Below are 27,520 nucleotides of genomic sequence, written 5' to 3' on the forward strand. Positions count from 1 at the left end.
TATAAATGCATCCTAAATATCACTATATTACATGTATAGGTGCGGCAGGTAGCCTAGTGGTAAGAGTGATGGCCCAGTAACTGAAAGTTTGCAGGATTGAATCCCCCGAGCTGACAAGGTAAACATCTGTTGTTTTACCGCTGAACAGGGCAGTTAACCCACTGTTCCCCGGTAGGCCGTCATTGTATATAATAATTTGTTCTTAACTGACTTGCCTAGTTAAATAAAGGTTAAATAAAATAAAAATATATAGTGCATTACTTTTACTAGGGCCCAGCTCTGGTCAATAGTAGTACACTTTTTAGAAAATAGTGTGCCATTTGGAAGGCACTTTGGTCTTCACTGCAGAGGGCTGAGTTTAGCAGAAATCATCCTCCTGTTGTTTGGTCTGTGCTGCAGAGGGCTGAGCTTAGCAGAAATCATCCTCCTGTTGTTTTGTCTGTGCTGCAGAGGGCTGAGTTTAGCAGAAATCATCCTCCTGTTGTTAATCCTCATCTTGCCAAGCGTTTATAAAGTGAACTAAACACTAGCTTGGTTCCAAATAGCATGCTATTCCCTATATAGTGCACTACTTTTGACCAGAGATGTATGGGCATTTTAGAACCCAGCAACTAAATCCAATTTATGTAACCATGAGTTTATCAAATTGAAGAACAGTAGCGCCGTGGTTTTTAAAGTGGCAATCTGTAGTTACATTTTTTTTATTTTATGGTAAACAGCTGAGGGATGGGCCTGGAGAAACAGTAAACAGCTGAGAGATGGGCCTGGAGAAACAGTGAACAGCTGAGAGATGGGCCTGGAGAAACAGTGAACAGCTGAGAGATGGGCCTGTGGAAACAGTGAACAGCTGAGAGATGGGCCTGGAGAAACAGTGAACAGCTGAGAGATGGGCCTGGAGAAACAGTAAACAGCTGAGAGATGGGCCTGTGGAAACAGTGAACAGCTGAGAGATGGGCCTGGAGAAACAGTGAACAGCTGAGAGATGGGCCTGTGGAAACAGTGAACAGCTGAGAGATGGGCCTGGAGAAACAGTGAACAGCTGAGGGATGGGCCTGGAGAAACAGTAAACAGCTGAGAGATGGGCCTGGAGAAACAGTAAACAGCTGAAAGATGGGCCTGGAGAAACAGTAAACAGCTGAAAGATGGGCCTGGAGAAACAGTAAACAGCTGAAAGATGGGCCTGGAGAAACAGTAAACAGCTGAAAGATGGGCCTGGAGAAACAGTGAACAGCTGAGAGATGGGCCTGGAGAAACAGTAAACAGCTGAAAGATGGGCCTGGAGAAACAGTAAACAGCTGAAAGATGGGCCTGGAGAAACAGTAAACAGCTGAGAGATGGGCCTGGAGAAACAGTGAACAGCTGAGAGATGGGCCTGGAGAAACAGTAAACAGCTGAGGGATGGGCCTGGAGAAACAGTGAACAGCTGAGGGATGGGCCTGGAGAAACAGTAAACAGCTGAGAGATGGGCCTGTGGAAACAGTGAACAGCTGAGAGATAGGCCTGGAGAAACAGTAAACAGCTGAAAGATGGGCCTGGAGAAACAGTAAACAGCTGAGAGATGGGCCTGGAGAAACAGTGAACAGCTGAGAGATGGGCCTGGAGAAACAGTAAACAGCTGAGGGATGGGCCTGGATAAACAGTGAACAGCTGAGGGATGGGCCTGGAGAAACAGTGAACAGCTGAGGGATGGGCCTGGAGAAACAGTAAACAGCTGAGGGATGGGCCTGGAGAAACAGTAAACAGCTGAGAGATGGGCTTGTGGAAACAGTGAACAGCTGAGAGATGGGCCTGGATAAACAGTAAACAGCTGAGAGATGGGCCTGGAGAAACAGTGAACAGCTGAGGGATGGGCCTGGAGAAACAGTGAACAGCTGAGGGATGGGCCTGGAGAAACAGTGAACAGCTGAGGGATGGGCCTGGAGAAACAGTAAACAGCTGAGGGATGGGCCTGGAGAAACAGTGAACAGCTGAGGGATGGGCCTGGAGAAACAGTAAACAGCTGAGGGATGGGCCTGGAGAAACAGTAAACAGCTGAGAGATGGGCCTGTGGAAACAGTGAACAGCTGAGAGATGGGCCTGGATAAACAGTAAACAGCTGAGAGATGGGCCTGGAGAAACAGTGAACAGCTGAGGGATGGGCCTGGAGAAACAGTGAACAGCTGAGGGATGGGCCTGGAGAAACAGTAAACAGCTGAGGGATGGGCCTGGAGAAACAGTAAACAGCTGAGAGATGGGCCTGTGGAAACAGTGAACAGCTGAGAGATGGGCCTGGATAAACAGTAAACAGCTGAGAGATGGGCCTGGATAAACAGTAAACAGCTGAGAGATGGGCCTGTGGAAACAGTGAACAGCTGAGAGATGGGCCTGGAGAAACAGTAAACAGCTGAGGGATGGGCCTGTGGAAACAGTGAACAGCTGAGGGATGGGCCTGGAGAAACAGTGAACAGCTGAGGGATGGGCCTGGAGAAACAGTGAACAGCTGAGGGATGGGCCTGGAGAAACAGTAAACAGCTGAGGGATGGGCCTGGAGAAACAGTGAACAGCTGAGGGATGGGCCTGGAGAAACAGTAAACAGCTGAGGGATGGGCCTGGAGAAACAGTAAACAGCTGAGAGATGGGCCTGTGGAAACAGTGAACAGCTGAGGGATGGGCCTGTGGAAACAGTAAACAGCTGAGAGATGGGCCTGGATAAACAGTAAACAGCTGAGAGATGGGCCTGTGGAAACAGTGAACAGCTGAGAGATGGGCCTGGAGAAACAGTAAACAGCTGAGGGATGGGCCTGTGGAAACAGTGAACAGCTGAGAGATGGGCCTGTGGAAACAGTGAACAGCTGAGGGATGGGCCTGTGGAAACAGTGAACAGCTGAGAGATGGGCCTGTGGAAACAGTGAACAGCTGAGGGATGGGCCTGGAGAAACAGTAAACAGCTGAGAGATGGGCCTGGAGAAACAGTAAACAGCTGAGAGATGGGCCTGGAGAAACAGTAAACAGCTGAGGGATGGGCCTGGATAAACAGTAAACAGCTGAGGGATGGGCCTGTGGAAACAGTGAACAGCTGAGAGATGGGCCTGGAGAAACAGTAAACAGCTGAGAGATGGGCCTGGATAAACAGTAAACAGCTGAGGGATGGGCCTGGAGAAACAGTAAACAGCTGAGGGATGGGCCTGTGGAAACAGTGAACAGCTGAGAGATGGGCCTGGAGAAACAGTAAACAGCTGAGAGATGGGCCTGTGGAAACAGTGAACAGCTGAGAGATGGGCCTGGAGAAACAGTAAACAGCTGAGGGATGGGCCTGGAGAAACAGTAAACAGCTGAGAGATGGGCCTGGAGAAACAGTGAACAGCTGAGGGATGGGACTGGAGAAACAGTAAACAGCTGAGGGATGGGCCTGGAGAAACAGTGAACAGCTGAGAGATGGGCCTGGAGAAACAGTGAACAGCTGAGAGATAGGCCTGGAGAAACAGTAAACAGCTGAGGGATGGGCCTGGAGAAACAGTAAACAGCTGAGGGATGGGCCTGGAGAAACAGTGAACAGCTGAGAGATGGGCCTGGAGAAACAGTAAACAGCTGAGGGATGGGCCTGGAGAAACAGTGAACAGCTGAGAGATGGGCCTGGAGAAACAGTAAACAGCTGAGAGATGGGCCTGGAGAAACAGTAAACAGCTGAGGGATGGGCCTGGAGAAACAGTAAACAGCTGAGGGATGGGCCTGGAGAAACAGTGAACAGCTGAGAGATGGGCCTGGAGAAACAGTAAACAGCTGAGGGATGGGCCTGGAGAAACAGTGAACAGCTGAGAGATGGGCCTGGAGAAACAGTAAACAGCTGAGGGATGGGCCTGGAGAAACAGTGAACAGCTGAGAGATGGGCCTGGAGAAACAGTAAACAGCTGAGAGATGGGCCTGTGGAAACAGTGAACAGCTGAGAGATGGGCCTGGAGAAACAGTAAACAGCTGAGGGATGGGCCTGGAGAAACAGTGAACAGCTGAGAGATGGGCCTGGAGAAACAGTAAACAGCTGAGGGATGGGCCTGGAGAAACAGTGAACAGCTGAGAGATGGGCCTGGAGAAACAGTAAACAGCTGAGAGATGGGCCTGGAGAAACAGTGAACAGCTGAGAGATGGGCCTGGAGAAACAGTAAACAGCTGAGAGATGGGCCTGGAGAAACAGTGAACAGCTGAGAGATGGGCCTGGAGAAACAGTAAACAGCTGAGGGATGGGCCTGGAGAAACAGTGAACAGCTGAGAGATGGGCCTGGAGAAATGTAACCACTCTTAAATTAATAGACAGAGGTATGGATGCAAAGACTGACCATCCATGATATCAAAATTATAGTTCTAACCATGTTTTGAGGCTATATTGTGTTTGTTTACAATTACATTGTTTACAAAACATTGGAGTAAAAAAAGCTGATATTTTGAGTTCATATGGGGTACAGTGGTTGAACTACGCTCCTGACACATTTATGAGTTACATTATTCATAAATCAATGGGTATAGTTCATTAATTAAAAAGTAACAAAATGGCTGTAGTATTTTAGCCTAACAGAACAATCCCCAACAAAATCCATCTGTTTAAGCTAGATATTTAAGATTTATTAAGCTATTTAAAGTTTAAACTGAATTTAAAATGTTTAAGCTAGAGATGAAGTCGGTATTACCTGAGGTGTCAACTTCTGTCTGTAGTGTCCCAACGACTTGTGGGCGTTTGCGACTGCCACAAGCTGCAGAAGACTCTTCTGACGGTAACCCGGTACCAGATTAAAACATGAATGGAAGTATACACTGAGTGTACAAGACATTAAGAACATCTTCCTAATTTTGAGTTTCAACCCCCCTCACACCCCTTTTGCCTTCAGAACAGCCTCAATTCGTCAGGGGATGGACTCTACAAGGTGTCGAAAGCATTCCACAGGGACGCTGGCCCATGTTGACTCCAATGCTTCCAACAGTTGCGTCAAGTTAGTTGGATGTCCTTTGGGTGGTGGACTATTCTTTATACACACGGGAAACTGTTGATTGTAAAAATCCCAGCAGCGTTGCAGTTCCTGACACAAAACGGTGTGCCTGTCACCTACTATTATACCCCGTTCAAAGGCACTTCAATATTTTGTCTTGCCCATTCACCCTCTGAACAGCACACAGACACAATCTATGTCTGAATTGTCTCAAGGCTTAAACATCCTTCTTTAACCCGTCTCCTCCTCTTCATCTACACTGATCGAAGTGGAATTAACAAGTGGCATCAATCAATAAGGGATCATAACCTGGATTCACCTGGTCAGTTGATTTCAATAAGGGATCATGACCTGGATTCACCTGGTCAGTCGATTTCAATAAGGGATCATGACCTGGATTCACCTGGTCAGTCTATTTCAATAAGGGAACATGACCTGGATTCACCTGGTCAGTCTGTTTCAATAAGGGATCATAACCTGGATTCACCTGGTCAGTCTGTTTCAATAAGGGATCATAACCTGGATTCACCTGGTCAGTCTGTTTCAATAAGGGATCATAACCTGGATTCACCTGGTCAGTCTGTTTCAATAAGGGATCATAACCTGGATTCACCTGGTCAGTCTGTTTCAATAAGGGATCATAACCTGGATTCACCTGGTCAGTCTGTTTCAATAAGGGATCATAACCTGGATTCACCTGGTCAGTCTATTTCAATAAGGGATCATAACCTGGATTCACCTGGTCAGTCTGTTTCAATAAGGGATCATAACCTGGATTCACCTGGTCAGTCTGTTTCAATAAGGGATCATAACCTGGATTCACCTGGTCAGTCTGTTTCAATAAGGGATCATAACCTGGATTCACCTGGTCAGTCTGTTTCAATAAGGGATCATAACCTGGATTCACCTGGTCAGTCTGTTTCAATAAGGGATCATAACCTGGATTCACCTGGTCAGTCTATTTCAATAAGGGATCATAACCTGGATTCACCTGGTCAGTCTGTTTCAATAAGGGATCATAACCTGGATTCACCTGGTCAGTCTATTTCAATAAGGGATCATGACCTGGATTCACCTGGTCAGTCTATTTCAAGGAAAAAGCAGGAGTTCTTAATGTTTGGTACAGTCAGTGTATATGGAAGTACTTCCTTTTTTAAATGTTTTGACAATATGTTTCTATTGGCTAATAGCATTAAGGACTGTTATTCAATGTGTTTCTATTGGCTAATAGCAGTAAGGACTGTTGTTCAATGTGTTTATATTGGCTAATAGCAGTAAGGACTATCTGTTATTCAATGTGTTTCTATTGGCTAATAGCAGTAAGGACTATCTGTTGTTCAATGTGTTTATATTGGCTAATAGCAGTAAGGACTGTCTGTTATTCAATGTGTTTCTATTGGCTAATAGCAGTAAGGACTGTCTGTTATTCAATGTGTTTCTATTGGCTAATAGCAGTAAGGACTGTCTGTTATTCAATGTGTTTCTATTGGCTAATAGCAGTAAGGACTATCTGTTATTCAATGTGTTTCTATTGGCTAATAGCAGTAAGGACTGTCTGTTATTCAGTGTGTTTCTATTGGCTAATAGCAGTAAGGACTATCTGTTATTCAATGTGTTTCTATTGGCTAATAGCAGTAAGGACTATCTGTTATTCAATGTGTTTCTACTGGCTAATAGCAGTAAGGACTGTTATTCAATGTGTTTCTATTGGCTAATAGCAGTATGGCCAAATGCAATGTTTCATCATCATTTTAGTAAGTATATAAACGTATTTATATATATATATATTTATATATACAGTGGGGCAAAAAAGTATTTAGTCAGCCACCAATTGTGCAAGTTCTCCCACTTAAAAAGATGAGAGAGGCCTGTAATTTTCATCATAGGTACACTTCAATTATGACAGACAAAATGAGAAAAAATAATCCAGAAAATCACATTGTAAGATTTTTTATGAATTTATTTGCAAATTATGGTGGAAAATAAGTATTTGGTCAATAACAAAAGTTTATCTCAATACTTTGTTATATACCCTTTGTTGGCAATGACAGAGGTCAAACGTTTTCTGTAAGTCTTCACAAGGTTTTCAAACACTGTTGCTGGTATTTTGGCCCATTCCTCCATGCAGATCTCCTCTAGAGCAGTGATGTTTTGGGGCTGTTGCTGGGCAACACGGACTTTCAACTCCCTCCAAAGATTTTCTATTGGGTTGAGATCTGGAGACTGGCTAGGCCACTCCAGGACCTTGAAATGCTTCTTACGAAGCCTCTCCTTCGTTGCCCGGGCGGTGTGTTTGGGATCATTGTCATGCTGAAAGACCCAGCCACGAGTGATCTTCAATGCCCTTGTTGATGGAAGGAGGTTTTCACTCAAAATCTCACGATACATGGCCCAATTCATTCTGTCCTTTACACGGATCAGTCGTCCTGGTCCCTTTGCAGAAAAACAGCTCCAAAGCATGATGTTTCCACCCCCATGCTTCACAGTAGGTATGGTGTTCTTTGGATGCAACTCAGAATTCTTTGTCCTCCAAACACGACGAGTTGAGTTTTTACCAAAAAGTTATATTTTGGTTTCATCTGACCATATGACATTCTCCCAATCTTCTTCTGGATCATCCAAATGCTCTCTAGCAAACTTCAGACGGGCCTGGACATGTACTGGCTTAAGCAGGGGCACTGCAGGGGCACTGCAGGATTTGAGTCCCTGGCGGCGTAGTGTGTTACTGATGTTAGGCTTTGTTACTTTGGTCCCAGCTCTCTGCAGGTCATTCACTAGGTCCCCCCGTGTGGTTCTGGGATTTTTGCTCACCGTTCTTGTGATCATTTTGACCCCACGGGGTGAGATCTTGCGTGGAGCCCCAGATCGAGGGAGATTATCAGTGGTCTTGTATGTCTTCCATTTCCTAATAATTGCTCCCACAGTTGATTTCTTCAAACCAAGCTGCTTACCTATTGCAGATTCAGTCTTCCCAGCCTGGTGCAGGTCTACAATTTTGTTTCTGGTGTCCTTTGACAGCTCTTTGGTCTTGGCCATAGTGGAGTTTGGAGTGTGACTGTTTGAGGTTGTGGACAGGTGTCTTTTATACTGATAACAAGTTCAAACAGGTGCCATTAATACAGGTAACGAGTGGAGGACAGAGCAGCCTCTTAAAGAAGAAGTTACAGGTCTGTGAGAGCCAGAAATCTTGCTTGTTTGTAGGTGACCAAATACTTATTTTCTACCATAATTTGCAAATAAATTCATGAAAAATCCTACAATATGATTTTCTGGATTTTTTTACCTCATTTTGTCTGTCATAGTTGAAGTGTACCTATGATGAAAATTACAGGCCTCTCTCATCTTTTTAAGTGGGAGAACTTGCACAATTGGTGGCTGACTAAATACTTTTTTGCCCCACTGTATATAGCCAATAGAAACACATGGAAAAACAGATAGTCCTTACTGCTATTATATATATATATATATATATATATATATATATATATATATATATATATATATATTATACCTACAGGGGTCGTAAAATTCCAAATCAAATAGCTAAATGATGCTTGTTATGACCATCATAAAACAATTCCATATAGCTTAGTATAACCTAGTACCTTAGTAGAACCCCTCCCCGGGCCCAATTCCATATAACTTAGTAGAACCCATCCCCGGGCCCAATTCCATATAGCTTAGTAGAACCTAGTACCTTAGTAGAACCCCTCCCCGGGCCCAATTCCATATAGATTAGTAGAACCTAGTACCTTAGTAGAACCCATCCCCGGGCCCAATTCCATATAGCTTAGTAGAACAGAGTACCTTAGTAGAACCCCTCCCCGGGCCCAATTCCATATAGATTAGTAGAACCCCTCCCCGGGCCCAATTCCATATAGATTAGTAGAACCCCTCCCCGGGCCCAATTCCATATAGCTTAGTAGAACCCCTCCCCGGGCCCAATTCCATATAGATTAGTAGAACCCCTCCCCGGGCCCAATTCCATATAGATTAGTAGAACCTAGTACCTTAGTAGAACCCCTCCCCGGGCCCAATTCCATATAGCTTAGTAGAACCTAGTTCCTTAGTAGAACCCCTCCCCGGGCCCAATTCCATATACCTTAGTAGAACCTCTCCCCGGGCCCAATTCCATATAGCTTAGTAGAACCTAGTTCCTTAGAAGAACCCCTCCCCGGGCCCAATTCCATATAGCTTAGTAGAACCTAGTACCTTAGTAGAACCCCTCCCGGGCCCAATTCCATATAGCTTAGTAGAACCTTAGTACCTTAGTAGAACCCATCCCCGGGCCCAATTCCATATAGCTTAGTAGAACCTAGTACCTTAGTAGAACCCCTCCCGGGCCCAATTCCATATAGCTTAGTAGAACAGAGTACCTTAGTAGAACCCATCCCCGGGCCCAATTCCATATAGCTTAGTAGAACCCCTCCCCGGGCCCAATTCCATATAGCTTAGTAGAACCCATCCCCGGGCCCAATTCCATACAGCTTAGTAGAACCCATCCCCGGGCCCAATTCCATATAGCTTAGTAGAACCTAGTACCTTAGTAGAACCCCTCCCGGGCCCAATTCCATATAGCTTAGTAGAACCTTAGTACCTTAGTAGAACCCATCCCCGGGCCCAATTCCATATAGCTTAGTAGAACCTAGTACCTTAGTAGAACCCCTCCCGGGCCCAATTCCATATAGCTTAGTAGAACAGAGTACCTTAGTAGAACCCCTCCCCGGGCCCAATTCCATATACCTTAGTAGAACCCATCCCCGGGCCCAATTCCATATAGCTTAGTAGAACCCCTCCCCGGGCCCAATTCCATATAGCTTAGTAGAACCCATCCCCGGGCCCAATTCCATACAGCTTAGTAGAACCCATCCCCGGGCCCAATTCCATACAGCTTAGTAGAACCCATCCCCGGGCCCAATTCCATACAGCTTAGTAGAACCCATCCCCGGGCCCTCAGACCTTAAGGGGTTCTTAAGGTGCAGCTCATGTTTCTACAGTCTCAGTTACGGTTCAGTGAGAGAAAGTACAGAGCAATACAATACTGAACTCCTATTTGGTTCATTTATTTAATCCGTGTTGTTATTGCGGTCAATACATTAAGCTACAATAGGAGAAGGATGCTTACAAAGTATTGATACAGAGATATCGTAACAACACGCATGCACTCATTTTCCAGTTTAGCCTTAATAGGTGTGCTAGATATGATGAGGGAAATATTACCTGGTGAATGAGGTGGAGGGGTACACATGAGGAGGGTTAGGGGTTAAGGGTTAGGGGTTAAGGGTTAAGGGTTAAGGGTCAGGGTCTTACCTGGTGAATGAGGTGGAGGGGTACACATGAGGAGGGTTAGGGGTTAAGGGTTAGGGGTTAAGGGTTAGGATCTTACCTGGTGAATGAGGTGGAGGGGTACACATGAGGAGGGTTAGGGGTTAAGGGTTAGGGGTTAAGGGTTAAGGGTTAAGGGTCAGGGTCTTACCTGGTGAATGAGGTGGAGGGGTACACATGAGGAGGGTTAGGGGTTAAGGGTTAGGGGTTAAGGGTTAAGGGTTAAGGGTCAGGGTCTTACCTGGTGAATGAGGTGGAGGGGTACACATGAGGAGGGTTAGGGGTTAAGGGTTAGGGGTTAAGGGTTAAGGGTTAAGGGTCAGGGTCTTACCTGGTGAATGAGGTGGAGGGGTACACATGAGGAGGGTTAGGGGTTAAGGGTTAGGGGTTAAGGGTTAGGATCTTACCTGGTGAATGAGGTGGAGGGGTACACATGAGGAGGGTTAGGGGTTAAGGGTTAGGGGTTAATGGTTAAGGGTTAAGGGTCAGGGTCTTACCTGGTGAATGAGGTGGAGGGGTACACATGAGGAGGGTTAGGGGTTAAGGGTTAGGGGTTAAGGGTTAGGATCTTACCTGGTGAATGAGGTGGAGGGGTACACATGAGGAGGGTTAGGGGTTAAGGGTTAGGGGTTAAGGGTTAAGGGTTAAGGGTCAGGGTCTTACCTGGTGAATGAGGTGGAGGGGTACACATGAGGAGGGTTAGGGGTTACGGGTTAGGGGTTAAGGGTTAGGATCTTACCTGGTGAATGAGGTGGAGGGGTACACATGAGGAGGGTTAGGGGTTAAGGGTTAGGGGTTAAGGGTTAAGGGTTAAGGGTCAGGGTCTTACCTGGTGAATGAGGTGGAGGGGTACACATGAGGAGGGTTAGGGGTTAAGGGTTAGGGGTTAGGGGTCAGGGTCTTACCTGGTGAATGAGGTGGAGGGGTACACATGAGCACCACTCCTTGTCCTTCCCTTACAGACACGCCTCCTCTCGTCCTCCCACTGAAGGATCCCAGATCTGGAAACAACAACAATATTAACAGCATTAATATTTGCTATTCTACACAGTTAAAGTTATTTACAATGTTATTGTACACAGTTAAAGTTATTTACAATGTTATTGTACACAGTTAAAGTTATGTACAATGCTATTCTACACAGCTACAGTTATTTACAATGTTATTGTACACAGTTAAAGTTATTTACAATGCTATTCTACACAGTTAAAGTTATTTACAATGCTATTCTACACAGCTACAGTTATTTACAATGCTATTCTACACAGTTACAGTTATTTACAATGCTATTCTACACAGTTAGCGCATCGATGTCCCCACAGCTACAGTTATTTACAATGCTATTCTACACAGTTAGCGCATCGATGTCCCCACAGCTACAGTTATTTACAATGCTATTCTACACAGTTAGTGCATCGATGTCCCCACAGCTACAGTTATTTACAATGCTATTCTACACAGTTAGCGCATCGATGTCCCCACAGCTACAGTTATTTACAATGCTATTCTACACAGTTAGCGCATCGATGTCCCCACAGCTACAGTTATTTACAATGCTATTCTTCACAGTTAGCGCATCGATGTCCCCACAGCTACAGTTATTTACAATGCTATTCTACACAGTTAGCGCATCGATGTCCCCACAGCTACAGTTACTTACAATGCTATTCTACACAGTTAGCGCATCGATGTCCCCACAGCTACAGTTATTTACAATGCTATTCTACACAGTTACCGTTATTTACAATGCTATTCTGCACAGCTACCGTTATTTACAATGCTATTCTAGACAGCTACAGTTATTTACAATGCTATTCTGCACAGCTACAGTTATTTACAATGCTATTCTACACAGCTACATTTATTTACAATGTTATTCTACACAGCTACATTTATTTACAATGCTATTCTACACAGCTACAGTTATTTACAATGCTATTCTGCACAGCTACATGTATTTACAATGCTATTCTGCACAGCTACATGTATTTACAATGCTATTCTACACAGTTAGATAGTGGTATCATACAACCAGGGTGAGTTTCAAAATAATCTCTGCAGCTTTTAGCTTGTTGTACCGAGTTGCGTTATGTCTCTCGATAACCCAGTCGTACCGCCGCCAGACAATTGTCTGACGATCTATCATCTGTGTCTGGGTCATCAATAACTAACACAGTTTACTGTTCTACTGAGGGTCTGTGTCTGGGTCATCATTAACTAATACACGTTACTGTTCTACTGAGGGTCTGTGTCTGGGTCATCATTAACTAATACACGTTACTGTTCTACTGAGGGTCTGTGTCTGGGTCATCAATAACTAACACAGTTTACTGTTCTACTGAGGGTCTGTGTCTGGGTCATCAATAACTAATACACGTTACTGTTCTACTGAGGGTCTGTGTCTGGGTCATCAATAACTAACACAGTTTACTGTTCTACTGAGGGTCTGTGTCTGGGTCATCAATAACTAACACAGTTTACTGTTCTACTGAGGGTCTGTGTCTGGGTCATCAATAACTAACACAGTTTACTGTTCTACTGAGGGTCTGTGTCTGGGTCATCAATAACTAATACACGTTACTGTTCTACTGAGGGTCTGTGTCTGGGTCATCAATAACTAACACAGTTTACTGTTCTACTGAGGGTCTGTGTCTGGGTCATCAATAACTAACACAGTTTACTGTTCTACTGAGGGTCTGTGTCTGGGTCATCAATAACTAATAACTGCTGCAACAGTTTCTAAGGACACACCCCTGGTTACTTTCTAAGGACACACCCCTGGTTACTTTGTAAGGACACACCCCTGGTTACTTTCTAAGGACACACCCCTGGTTACTTTCTAAGGACACACTCCTGGTTACTTTCAAAGGACACACCCCTGGTTACTTTGTAAGGACACACTCCTGGTTACTTTCAAAGGACACACTCCTGGTTACTTTCTAAGGAGACACCCCTGGATACTTTCAAAGGACGAACCCCTGGTTACTTTCTAAGGAGACACCCCTGGATACTTTCAAAGGACGAACCCCTGGTTACTTTCAAAGGACACACCCCTGGTTATTTTCTAAGGACGCACCCCTGGTTACGTTCAAAGGACGCACCCCTGGTTACTTTCTAAGGACACACCCCTGGTTACTTTCTAAGGAGACACCCCTGGTTACTTTCAAAGGACGAACCCCTGGATACTTTCAAAGGACGCACCCCTGGTTACTTTCAAAGGACAAACCCCTGGTTACTTTCTAAGGACACACCCCTGGTTACTTTCTAAGGAGACACCCCTGGTTACTTTCAAAGGACGAACCCCTGGATACTTTCAAAGGACGCACCCCTGGTTACTTTCAAAGGACGAACCCCTGGTTACTTTCAAAGGACACACCCCTGGTTACTTTCTAAGGACACACCCCTGGTTACTTTCTAAGGACACACCCCTGGTTACTTTCTAAGGACACACCCCTGGTTACTTTCAAAGGACGCACCCCTGGTTACGTTCAAAGGACGCACCCCTGGTTACGTTCAAAGGACGAACCCCTGGTTACTTTCAAAGGACACACCCCTGGTTACTTTCAAAGGACACACCCCTGGTTACTTTCAAAGGACACACCCCTGGTGACTTTCAAAGGACACACCCCTGGTTAGTCTATATAAGATCTGTTGACTCAGGTCAGAGATCAATTCAACACATGAATTGGTGTTTAGAGTAGACACCATTCCATTGGCTCTCTGCTTCCTTGGCTGTGTCCCAAATTACACCCTATACAGGGAACAGGGTTCCTATACAGGGAACAGGGTTCCTATACAGGGAACAGGGTTCCTTTACAGGGAACAGGGTTCCTACACAGGGAACAGGGTTCCTTTACAGGGAACAGGGTTCCTTTAAAGGGAACAGGGTTCCTATACAGGGAATACGGTTCCTATACAGGGAACAGGGTTCCTATACAGGGAACAGGGTTCCTATACAGGGAACAGGGTTCCTTTACAGGGGACAGGGTTCCTATACAGGGAACAGGGTTCCTTTACAGGGAACAGGGTTCCTATACAGGGAATACGGTTCCTATACAGGGAACAGGGTTCCTATACAGGGAACAGGGTTCCTATACAGGGAACAGGGTTCCTTTACAGGGAACAGGGTTCCTATACAGGGAATAAGGTTCCTATACAGGGAATAAGGTTCCTATACAGGGAATACGGTTCCTATACAGGGAACAGGGTTCCTATACAGGGAACAGGGTTCCTATACAGATAATAGGGTTCCTATACAGATAATAGGGTTCCTATACAGGGAACAGGGTTCCTATACAGGGAACAGGGTTCCTTTATAGGGAACAGGGTTCCTATACAGGGAACAGGGTTCCTATACAGATAATAGGGTTCCTATACAGATAATAGGGTTCCTATACAGGGAACAGGGTTCCTATACAGGGAACAGGGTTCCTATACAGGGAACATGGTTCCTATACAGATAATAGGGTTCCTATACAGATAATAGGGTAACTATACAGGGAACAGGGTTCCTATACAGGGTACAGGGTTCCTATACAGATAATAGGGTTCCTATACAGGGAACAGGGTTCCTATACAGATAATGGGGTTCCTATACAGGGAACAGGGTTCCTATACAGATAATAGGGTTCCTATACAGATAATAGGGTTCCTATACAGGGAACAGGGTTCCTATACAGATAATAGGGTTCCTATACAGGGAACAGGGTTCCTATACAGGGAACAGGGTTCCTTTACAGGGAACAGGGTTCCTATACAGGGAATAAGGTTCCTATACAGGGAATACGGTTCCTATACAGGGAACAGGGTTCCTATACAGGGAACAGGGTTCCTATACAGGGAACAGGGTTCCTTTACAGGGAACAGGGTTCCTATACAGGGAACATGGTTCCTATATAGGGAACAGGGTTCCTATACAGGGAATACGGTTCCTATACAGGGAACAGGGTTCCTATACAGGGAACAGGGTTCCTATACAGATAATAGGGTTCCTATACAGATAATAGGGTTCCTATACAGGGAACAGGGTTCCTATACAGGGAACAGGGTTCCTTTACAGGGAACAGGGTTCCTATACAGGGAACAGGGTTCCTATACAGGGAACAGGGTTCCTATACAGGGAACAGGGTTCCTTTACAGGGAACAGGGTTCCTATACAGGGAACAGGGTTCCTATACAGGGAACAGGGTTCCTATACAGATAATAGGGTTCCTATACAGATAATAGGGTTCCTATACAGGGAACAGGGTTCCTATACAGGGAACAGGGTTCCTATACAGGGAACAGGGTTCCTATACAGATAATAGGGTTCCTATACAGGGAACAGGGTTCCTATACAGGGAACAGGGTTCCTATACAGATAATAGGGTTCCTATACAGGGAACAGGGTTCCTATACAGATAATAGGGTTCCTATACAGGGAACAGGGTTCCTATACAGATAATAGGGTTCCTATACAGATAATAGGGTTCCTATACAGGGAACAGGGTTCCTATACAGATAATAGGGTTCCTATACAGGGAACAGGGTTCCTATACAGGGAACAGGGTTCCTATACAGATAAGAGGGTTCCTATGCAGGGATCAGGGTTCCTATACAGGGAACAGGGTTCCTATACAGGGAACAGGGTTCCTATACAGATAATAGGGTTCCTATACAGGGAACAGGGTTCCTATACAGATAATAGGGTTCCTATACAGGGAACAGGGTTCCTATACAGGGAACAGGGTCCCTATACAGATAATAGGGTTCCTATACAGGGAACAGGGTTCCAATACAGGGAACAGGGTTCCTATACAGGGAACAGGGTTCCTATAGAGATAATAGGGTTCCTATACAGATAACAGGGTTCCTATACAGATAATAAGGTTCCTATACAGGGAACAGGGTTCCTATACAGGGAACAGGGTTCCTATACAGATAATAGGGTTCCTATACAGGGAACAGGGTTCCTATACAGGGAACAGGGTTCCTATACAGATAATAGGGTTCCTATACAGATAATAGGGTTCCTATACAGGGAACAGGGTTCCTATACAGATAATAGGGTTCCTATACAGATAATAAGGTTCCTATACAGGGAACAGGGTTCCTATACAGGGAACAAGGTTCCTATACAGATAATAGGGTTCCTATACAGGGAACAGGGTTCCTATACAGATAATACGGTTCCTATACAGGGAACAGGGTTCCTATACAGATAATAGGGTTCCTATACAGATAATAAGGTTCCTATAAAGGGAACAGGGTTCCTATACAGGGAACAGGGTTTCTATACAGATAATAGGGTTCCTATACAGGGAACAGGGTTCCTATACAGGGAACAGGGTTCCTATACAGGGAACAGGGTTCCTATACAGATAATAGGGTTCCTATACAGGGAACAGGGTTCCTATACAGATAATAGGGTTCCTATACAGGGAACAGGGTTCCTATACAGATAATAGGGTTCCTATACAGATAATAGGGTTCCTATACAGGAAACAGGGTTCCTATACAGATAATAGGGTTCCTATACAGGGAACAGGGTTCCTATACAGATAATAGGGTTCCTATACAGGGAACAGGGTTCCTATACAGATAATAGGGTTCCTATACAGGGAACAGGGTTCCTATACAGGGAACAGGGTTCCTATACAGGGAACAGGGTTCCTATAGAGATAATAGGGTTCCTATACAGATAACAGGGTTCCTATACAGATAATAAGGTTCCTATACAGGGAACAGGGTTCCTATACAGATAATAGGGTTCCTATACAGGGAACAGGGTTCCTATACAGGGAACAGGGTTCCTATACAGATAATAGGGTTCCTATACAGATAATAGGGTTCCTATACAGGGAACAGGGTTCCTATACAGATAATAGGGTTCCTATACAGATAATAAGGTCCCTATACAGGGAACAGGGTTCCTATACAGGGAACAAGGTTCCTATACAGATAATAGGGTTCCTATACAGGGAACAGGGTTCCTATACAGATAATACGGTTCCTATACAGGGAACAGGGTTCCTATACAGATAATAGGGTTCCTATACAGATAATAAGGTTCCTATACAGGGAACAGGGTTCCTATACAGGGAACAGGGTTCCTATACAGATAATAGGGTTCCTATACAGGGAACAGGGTTCCTATATAGGGAACAGGGTTCCTTTACAGGGAATACGGTTCCTATACAGGGAACAGGGTTCCTATACAGATAATAGGGTTCCTATACAGGGAACAGGGTTCCTTTACAGGGAATAGGGTTCCTATACAGGGAACAGGGTTCCTATACAGATAATAGGGTTCCTATACAGGGAACAGGGTTCCTATACAGGGAACAGGGTTCCTATACAGGGAACAGGGTTCCTATACAGATAATAGGGTTCCTATACAGATAAAAGGGTTCCTATACAGGGAACAGGGTTCCTATACAGATAATAGGGTTCCTATACAGATAATAGGGTTCCTATACAGGGAACAGGGTTCCTATACAGATAATAGGGTTCCTATACAGGGAACAGGGTTCCTTTACAGGGAACAGGGTTCCTATACAGGGAACAGGGTTCCTATACAGATAATACGGTTCCTATACAGGGAACAGGGTTCCTATACAGGGAACAGGGTTCCTATACAGGGAACAGGGTTCCTATACAGATAATAGGGTTCCTATACAGGGAACAGGGTTCCTATACAGGGAACAGGGTTCCTATACAGGGAACAGGGTTCCTATACAGATAATAGGGTTCTTATACAGGGAACAGGGATCCTATACAGATAATACGGTTCCTATACAGGGAACATGGTTCCTATACAGATAATAGGGTTCCTATACAGGGAACAGGGTTCCTATACAGATAATACGGTTCCTATACAGGGAACAGGGTTCCTATACAGATAATAGGGTTCCTATACAGATAATAAGGTTCCTATACAGGGAACAGGGTTCCTATACAGGGAACAGGGTTCCTATACAGATAATAGGGTTCCTATACAGGGAACAGGGTTCCTATACAGGGAACAGGGTTCCTATACAGATAACAGGGTTCCTATACAGGGAACATGGTTCCTATACAGGGAACAGGGTTCCTTTACAGGGAATACGGTTCCTATACAGGGAACAGGGTTCCTATACAGATAATAGGGTTCCTATACAGGGAACAGGGTTCCTATACAGGGAATACGGTTCCTATACAGATAATATGGTTCCTATACAGGGAACAGGGTTCCTATACAGGGAATACGGTTCCAATACAGGGAACATGGTCCATATACAGGGAACATGGTTCCAAAACAGGGAATAAGGTTCCTATACAGGGAACAGGGTTCCTATACAGGGAATACGGTTCCAATACAGGGAACATGGTCCATATACAGGGAACATGGTTCCAAAACAGGGAATAAGGTTCCTATACAGATAATAGGGTTCCTATACAGGGAACATGGTTCCAAAACAGGGAATAAGGTTCCTATACAGATAATAGGGTTCCTATACAGGGAACATGGTTCCAATACAGGGAAAAGGTTCTTGGACATCCCAATTCATATTACAGTTCTGTATTACAGATAGGGTCTATGATCTATCAATGTCGTTCCATTCCTTAGTTGGACCAGCACCAGTAGCAGCAGGGCTGAACTCCTATACAATACACAGGCCGAATGGCAAACACACACAATACATCCTGACACAATACACACTGTATCACTGTTAGTTGGTTGACCCTTTGAGGGCTTGGATTTTAAGAAAACAACTTTGGATAAATATGTAGATTAATAGTATCTACATAAAAGCTATGATTAAATCATGTATAAGGACACAAGACACGGCTCCTCTACTCAAGTGACCAATCACATTACGATTCTGCAATCACCAATCTGTGTAGGTTGCGTCCCAAATCGCAAGCTATTCCACAGGGCTCTGGTTAAAAGTAGTGCACTATTTAGTAAAGAGTGTGCCATTTGGGATGCTCCATAGTCTACAATTCAGTGGCACTCTGCCATCCAAGTGAAGCAGGGTTTTCCACCATAACGTGTAAATTGCTTGTAAAAGTTGATTGTTTGTATGAAGAGACTTGAGTCTGTGTTCTATCTGTCAACAGGCGGATTGTAAACAACCATTACGAAGGTCATCCTTCACATGAGACATAACAGGCTAACCATTACTAAGGTCATCCTTCACATGAGACATAACACCAGGATAACCATTACTAAGGTCATCCTTCACATGAGACATAACACCAGGCTAACCATTACTAAGGTCATCCTTCACATGAGACATAACAGGCTAACCATTACTAAGGTCATCCTTCACATGAGACAGAACAACAGGCTAACCATTACTAAGGTCATCCTTCACATGAGACATAACAACAGGATAACCATTACTAAGGTCATCCTTCACATGAGACATAACAGGCTAACCATTACTAAGGTCATCCTTCACATGAGACATAACACCAGGCTAACCATTACTAAGGTCATCCTTCACATGAGACATAACAACAGGCTAACCATTACTAAGGTCATCCTTCACATGAGACATAACAGGCTAACCATTACTAAGGTCATCCTTCACATGAGACATAACACCAGGATAACCATTACTAAGGTCATCCTTCACATGAGACATAACAGGCTAACCATTACTAAGGTCAGCCTTCACATGAGACATAACAGCAGGCTAACCATTACTAAGGTCATCCTTCACATGAGACATAACACCAGGCTAACCATTACTAAGGTCATCCTTCACATGAGACATAACAACAGGCTAACCATTACTAAGGTCATCCTTCACATGAGACATAACAGGCTAACCATTACTAAGGTCATCCTTCACATGAGACATAACAACAGGATAACCATTACTAAGGTCAGCCTTCACATGAGACATAACAGGCTAACCATTACTAAGGTCAGCCTTCACATGAGACATAACAGCAGGCTAACCATTACTAAGGTCATCCTTCACATGAGACATAACACCAGGCTAACCATTACTAAGGTCATCCTTCACATGAGACATAACAGGCTAACCATTACTAAGGTCATCCTTCACATGAGACATAACACCAGGCTAACCATTACTAAGGTCATCCTTCACATGAGACATAACAACAGGCTAACCATTACTAAGGTCATCCTTCACATGAGACAGCACAACAGGCTAACCATTACTAAGGTCATCCTTCACATGAGACATAACAGCAGGCTAACCATTACTAAGGTCAGCCTTCACATGATACATAACAGGCTAACCATTACTAAGGTCATCCTTCACATGATACATAACAGGCTAACCATTACTAAGATCATCCTTCACATGAGACATAACAGGCTAACCATTACTAAGGTCATCCTTCACATGAGACATAACACCAGGCTAACCATTACTAAGGTCATCCTTCACATGAGACATAACAGGCTAACCATTACTAAGGTCATCCTTCACATGAGACATAACACCAGGCTAACCATTACTAAGGTCATCCTTCACATGAGACATAACAACAGGCTAACCATTACTAAGGTCATCCTTCACATGAGACATAACAGGCTAACCATTACTAAGGTCATCCTTCACATGAGACATAACAGCAGGCTAACCATTACTAAGGTCAGCCTTCACATGATACATAACAGGCTAACCATTACTAAGGTCATCCTTCACATGAGACATAACACCAGGCTAACCATTACTAAGGTCATCCTTCACATGAGACATAACAGCAGGCTAACCATTACTAAGGTCAGCCTTCACATGATACATAACAGGCTAACCATTACTAAGGTCATCCTTCACATGATACATAACAGGCTAACCATTACTAAGGTCATCCTTCACATGAGACATAACAGGCTAACCATTACTAAGGTCATCCTTCACATGAGACATAACAGGCTAACCATTACTAAGGTCATCCTTCACATGAGACATAACAACAGGCTAACCATTACTAAGGTCATCCTTCACATGAGACATAACACCAGGCTAACCATTACTAAGGTCATCCTTCACATGAGACATAACACCAGGCTAACCATTACTAAGGTCATCCTTCACATGAGACATAACAACAGGCTAACCATTACTAAGGTCATCCTTCACATGAGACATAACAACAGGATAACCATTACTAAGGTCATCCTTCACATGATACATAACAGCAGGATAACCATTACTAAGGTCATCCTTCACATGAGACATAACAACAGGCTAACCATTACTAAGGTCATCCTTCACATGAGACATAACAGCAGGATAACCATTACTAAGGTCATCCTTCACATGAGACATAACAACAGGCTAACCATTACTAAGGTCATCCTTCACATGATACATAACACCAGGATAACCATTACTAAGGTCAGCCTTCACATGAGACATAACAACAGGCTAACCATTACTAAGGTCAGCCTTCACATGAGACATAACACCAGGCTAACCATTACTAAGGTCATCCTTCACATGATACATAACAGCAGGCTAACCATTACTAAGGTCATCCTTCACATGAGACATAACAGCCGGCTAACCATTACTAAGGTCATCCTTCACATGAGACATAACACCAGGCTAACCATTACTAAGGTCATCCTTCACATGAGACATAACAGCCGGCTAACCATTACTAAGGTCATCCTTCACATGAGACATAACAGCAGGCTAACCATTACTAAGGTCATCCTTCACATGATACATAACAGCAGGCTAACCATTACTAAGGTCATCCTTCACATGAGACATAACAGCAGGCTAACCATTACTAAGGTCAGCCTTCACATGATACATAACAGGCTAACCATTACTAAGGTCATCCTTCACATGATACATAACAGGCTAACCATTACTAAGGTCATCCTTCACATGATACATAACAGGCTAACCATTACTAAGGTCATCCTTCACATGAGACATAACAACAGGCTAACCATTACTAAGGTCATCCTTCACATGAGACATAACACCAGGCTAACCATTACTAAGGTCATCCTTCACATGAGACATAACAGCAGACTAACCATTACTAAGGTCATCCTTCACATGAGACATAACAGCAGACTAACCATTACTAAGGTCAGCCTTCACATGAGACATAACACCAGGCTAACCATTACTAAGGTCATCCTTCACATGATACATAACAGGCTAACCATTACTAAGGTCATCCTTCACATGAGACATAACACCAGGCTAACCATTACTAAGGTCAGCCTTCACATGAGACATAACAGCAGGCTAACCATTACTAAGGTCATCCTTCACATGAGACATAACAGGCTAACCATTACTAAGGTCATCCTTCACATGAGACATAACAACAGGCTAACCATTACTAAGGTCATCCTTCACATGAGACATAACACCAGGCTAACCATTACTAAGGTCATCCTTCACATGAGACATAACAGCAGGCTAACCATTACTAAGGTCATCCTTCACATGAGACATAACACCAGGCTAACCATTACTAAGGTCATCCTTCACATGAGACATAACAGGCTAACCATTACTAAGGTCAGCCTTCACATGAGACATAACAGCAGGCTAACCATTACTAAGGTCATCCTTCACATGAGACATAACACCAGGCTAACCATTACTAAGGTCATCCTTCACATGAGACATAACAGGCTAACCATTACTAAGGTCATCCTTCACATGAGACATAACAGGCTAACCATTACTAAGGTCATCCTTCACATGAGACATAACAACAGGCTAACCATTACTAAGGTCAGCCTTCACATGAGACATAACAGCAGGCTAACCATTACTAAGGTCATCCTTCACATGAGACATAACACCAGGCTAACCATTACTAAGGTCATCCTTCACATGAGACATAACAGGCTAACCATTACTAAGGTCATCCTTCACATGAGACATAACAGGCTAACCATTACTAAGGTCATCCTTCACATGAGACAGAACAACAGGCTAACCATTACTAAGGTCATCCTTCACATGAGACATAACAACAGGATAACCATTACTAAGGTCATCCTTCACATGAGACATAACAGGCTAACCATTACTAAGGTCATCCTTCACATGAGACAGAACAACAGGCTAACCATTACTAAGGTCATCCTTCACATGAGACATAACACCAGGCTAACCATTACTAAGGTCATCCTTCACATGAGACATAACACCAGGCTAAGCCTCACCATCTCATGGATGTTACGTTGTGATGATGTTTTGAGTTTCATGTCAAACATCAAGATGCAATTGAACTGATTTCTGATTTCCATAGTTATTCTACCAAGCAGAGAGAACATCATTTACATTTCTCAGATTTTAAGACAATTACAATAGCTACCGTAGGCCTTACCCTTTTAAAGCCTAGTACCAGTTTGTTTCATTTCCACAACACATGGGTTACAGTGCTATGAAAAAGTATTTGCCCTCTTCCTAATTGTCTCTACTTTTATATATTTTTTGATACTGAATGTTATCAGATCTTCAACCAGAAGCTAATACTAGATCATGGGAACCTGATGTTACAAATAACACAACTACACACGACATGGGTCCCATTATGACTGGCGAAAATCAAACCCTGCATTCCACAGTAACAACCTCATACCAACAGTCAAGCATAGTGGTGGTAGTGTGATGGTTTGGGGATGTTTTGCTACCTCAGGACCTGCACGACTAGCTTTAATAGTAAGGAACCATGATTGCTGCTCTGTATCAGATAATTCTACAGGAGAATATCAGGCCGTCCGTCTGTGAGCTGAAGCTAAAGCCCTGCTGGGTCATGCAGCAAGACAATGATCCAAAACACACAATCAAGTCTACATCATAATGGCCTGGTCCAAGTCCAGACCTAATCCCAGTAGAGATGTTGTGGCAGGACTTGAAACGAGCAGTTCATGCTTGAAAACCCACAAATGTCTCTGAGTTAAAGCAGTTCCGCATGGCAGAATGGGCCAAACTTCCTCCACAGCGACGTGAGAGACTGATCAACAACTACAGGAAGCGTTTGGTTGGAGTCCTTACAGCTAAAGGTGGAACAACCAGTTACTGAGTATAAGGGGGCATTGGGTGTTGCAGAACTTTGTTAATAAAATTAATGAAATAGATATTTTTTAACTCAGGTTCCCTTTACGTAATATTAGGTTTTGGTTGAAAATCTGATGACATTAAATACCAAAATATGCACAAACAGAGAAAATCAGAAAGGGGTCTGTATATGGGCAGGTTTAGGCTGTAGTAGGCTCTTTAATCCCAACAGTCATCACTCGGTACTGTTTACCATACTACTGACAGGTGAGACTCAGGGCAGGTTTAGGCTGTAGTAGGCTCTTTAATCCCAACAGTCATCACTCGGTACTGTTTACCATACTACTGACAGGTGAGACTCAGGGCAGGTTTAGGCTGTAGTAGGCTCTTTAATCCCAACAGTCATCACTCGGTACTGTTTACCATACTACTGACAGGTGAGACTCAGGGCAGGTTTAGGCTGTAGTAGGCTCTTTAATCCCAACAGTCATCACTCGGTACTGTTTACCATACTACTGACAGGTGAGAATCAGGGCAGGTTTAGGCTGTAGTAGGCTCTTTAATCCCAACAGTCATCACTCGGTACTGTTTACCATACTACTGACAGGTGAGACTCAGGGCAGGTTTAGGCTGTAGTAGGCTCTTTAATCCCAACAGTCATCACTCGGTACTGTTTACCATACTACTGACAGGTGAGACTCAGGGCAGGTTTAGGCTGTAGTAGGCTCTTTAATCCCAACAGTCATCACTCGGTACTGTTTACCATACTACTGACAGGTGAGACTCAGGGCAGGTTTAGGCTGTAGTAGGCTCTTTAATCCCAACAGTCATCACTCGGTACTGTTTACCATACTACTGACAGGTGAGACTCAGGGCAGGTTTAGGCTGTAGTAGGCTCTTTAATCCCAACAGTCATCACTCGGTACTGTTTACCATACTACTGACAGGTGAGACTCAGGGCAGGTTTAGGCTGTAGTAGGCTCTTTAATCCCAACAGTCATCACTCGGTACTGTTTACCATACTACTGACAGGTGAGACTCAGGGCAGGTATAGGCTGTAGTAGGCTCTTTAATCCCAACAGTCATCACTCGGTACTGTTTACCATACTACTGACAGGTGAGACTCAGGGCAGGTTTAGGCTGTAGTAGGCTCTTTAATCCCAACAGTCATCACTCGGTACTGTTTACCATACTACTGACAGGTGAGACTCAGGGCAGGTTTAGGCTGTAGTAGGCTCTTTAATCCCAACAGTCATCACTCGGTACTGTTTACCATACTACTGACAGGTGAGACTCAGGGCAGGTTTAGGCTGTAGTAGGCTCTTTAATCCCAACAGTCATCACTCGGTACTGTTTACCATACTACTGACAGGTGAGACTCAGGGCAGGTTAAGGCTGTAGTAGGCTCTTTAATCCCAACAGTCATCACTCGGTACTGTTTACCATACTACTGACAGGTGAGACTCAGGGCAGGTTAAGGCTGTAGTAGGCTCTTTAATCCCAACAGTCATCACTCGGTACTGTTTACCATACTACTGACAGGTGAGACTCAGGGCAGGTTTAGGCTGTAGTAGGCTCTTTAATCCCAACAGTCATCACTCGGTACTGTTTACCATACTACTGACAGGTGAGACTCAGGGCAGGTTTAGGCTGTAGTAGGCTCTTTAATCCCAACAGTCATCACTCGGTACTGTTTACCATACTACTGACAGGTGAGACTCAGGGCAGGTTTAGGCTGTAGTAGGCTCTTTAATCCCAACAGTCATCACTCGGTACTGTTTACCATACTACTGACAGGTGAGACTCAGGGCAGGTTTAGGCTGTAGTAGGCTCTTTAATCCCAACAGTCATCACTCGGTACTGTTTACCATACTACTGACAGGTGAGAATCAGGGCAGGTTTAGGCTGTAGTAGGCTCTTTAATCCCAACAGTCATCACTCGGTACTGTTTACCATACTACTGACAGGTGAGACTCAGGGCAGGTTTAGGCTGTAGTAGGCTCTTTAATCCCAACAGTCATCACTCGGTACTGTTTACCATACTACTGACAGGTGAGACTCAGGGCAGGTTTAGGCTGTAGTAGGCTCTTTAATCCCAACAGTCATCACTCGGTACTGTTTACCATACTACTGACAGGTGAGACTCAGGGCAGGTTTAGGCTGTAGTAGGCTCTTTAATCCCAACAGTCATCACTCGGTACTGTTTACCATACTACTGACAGGTGAGACTCAGGGCAGGTTTAGGCTGTAGTAGGCTCTTTAATCCCAACAGTCATCACTCGGTACTGTTTACCATACTACTGACAGGTGAGACTCAGGGCAGGTTTAGGCTGTAGTAGGCTCTTTAATCCCAACAGTCATCACTCGGTACTGTTTACCATACTACTGACAGGTGAGACTCAGGGCAGGTATAGGCTGTAGTAGGCTCTTTAATCCCAACAGTCATCACTCGGTACTGTTTACCATACTACTGACAGGTGAGACTCAGGGCAGGTTTAGGCTGTAGTAGGCTCTTTAATCCCAACAGTCATCACTCGGTACTGTTTACCATACTACTGACAGGTGAGACTCAGGGCAGGTTTAGGCTGTAGTAGGCTCTTTAATCCCAACAGTCATCACTCGGTACTGTTTACCATACTACTGACAGGTGAGACTCAGGGCAGGTTTAGGCTGTAGTAGGCTCTTTAATCCCAACAGTCATCACTCGGTACTGTTTACCATACTACTGACAGGTGAGACTCAGGGCAGGTTTAGGCTGTAGTAGGCTCTTTAATCCCAACAGTCATCACTCGGTACTGTTTACCATACTACTGACAGGTGAGACTCAGGGCAGGTTTAGGCTGTAGTAGGCTCTTTAATCCCAACAGTCATCACTCGGTACTGTTTACCATACTACTGACAGGTGAGACTCAGGGCAGGTTTAGGCTGTAGTAGGCTCTTTAATCCCAACAGTCATCACTCGGTACTGTTTACCATACTACTGACAGGTGAGACTCAGGGCAGGTTAAGGCTGTAGTAGGCTCTTTAATCCCAACAGTCATCACTCGGTACTGTTTACCATACTACTGACAGGTGAGACTCAGGGCAGGTTAAGGCTGTAGTAGGCTCTTTAATCCCAACAGTCATCACTCGGTACTGTTTACCATACTACTGACAGGTGAGACTCAGGGCAGGTTTAGGCTGTAGTAGGCTCTTTAATCCCAACAGTCATCACTCGGTACTGTTTACCATACTACTGACAGGTGA

General features: G+C 44.3%; 1 protein-coding gene across 1 annotated transcript in view; it reads right to left on the minus strand.

The window, feature by feature from the left end:
* The window catches only part of cntn5 (contactin 5), a 493,785-nt gene that overhangs the window by 171,623 nt on the left and 294,642 nt on the right, over positions 1–27,520 (minus strand). Inside the window, exon 6 of the mRNA XM_071358202.1 lies at positions 11,186–11,281. Within this exon, the coding sequence (XP_071214303.1) occupies positions 11,186–11,281 (96 nt within the window). The remainder of the gene's footprint in view (positions 1–11,185; positions 11,282–27,520) is intronic.

Source organism: Salvelinus alpinus, chromosome 21 (genome assembly GCF_045679555.1).
Source record: "Salvelinus alpinus chromosome 21, SLU_Salpinus.1, whole genome shotgun sequence".
NCBI classification, from domain to species: domain Eukaryota; kingdom Metazoa; phylum Chordata; class Actinopteri; order Salmoniformes; family Salmonidae; genus Salvelinus; species Salvelinus alpinus.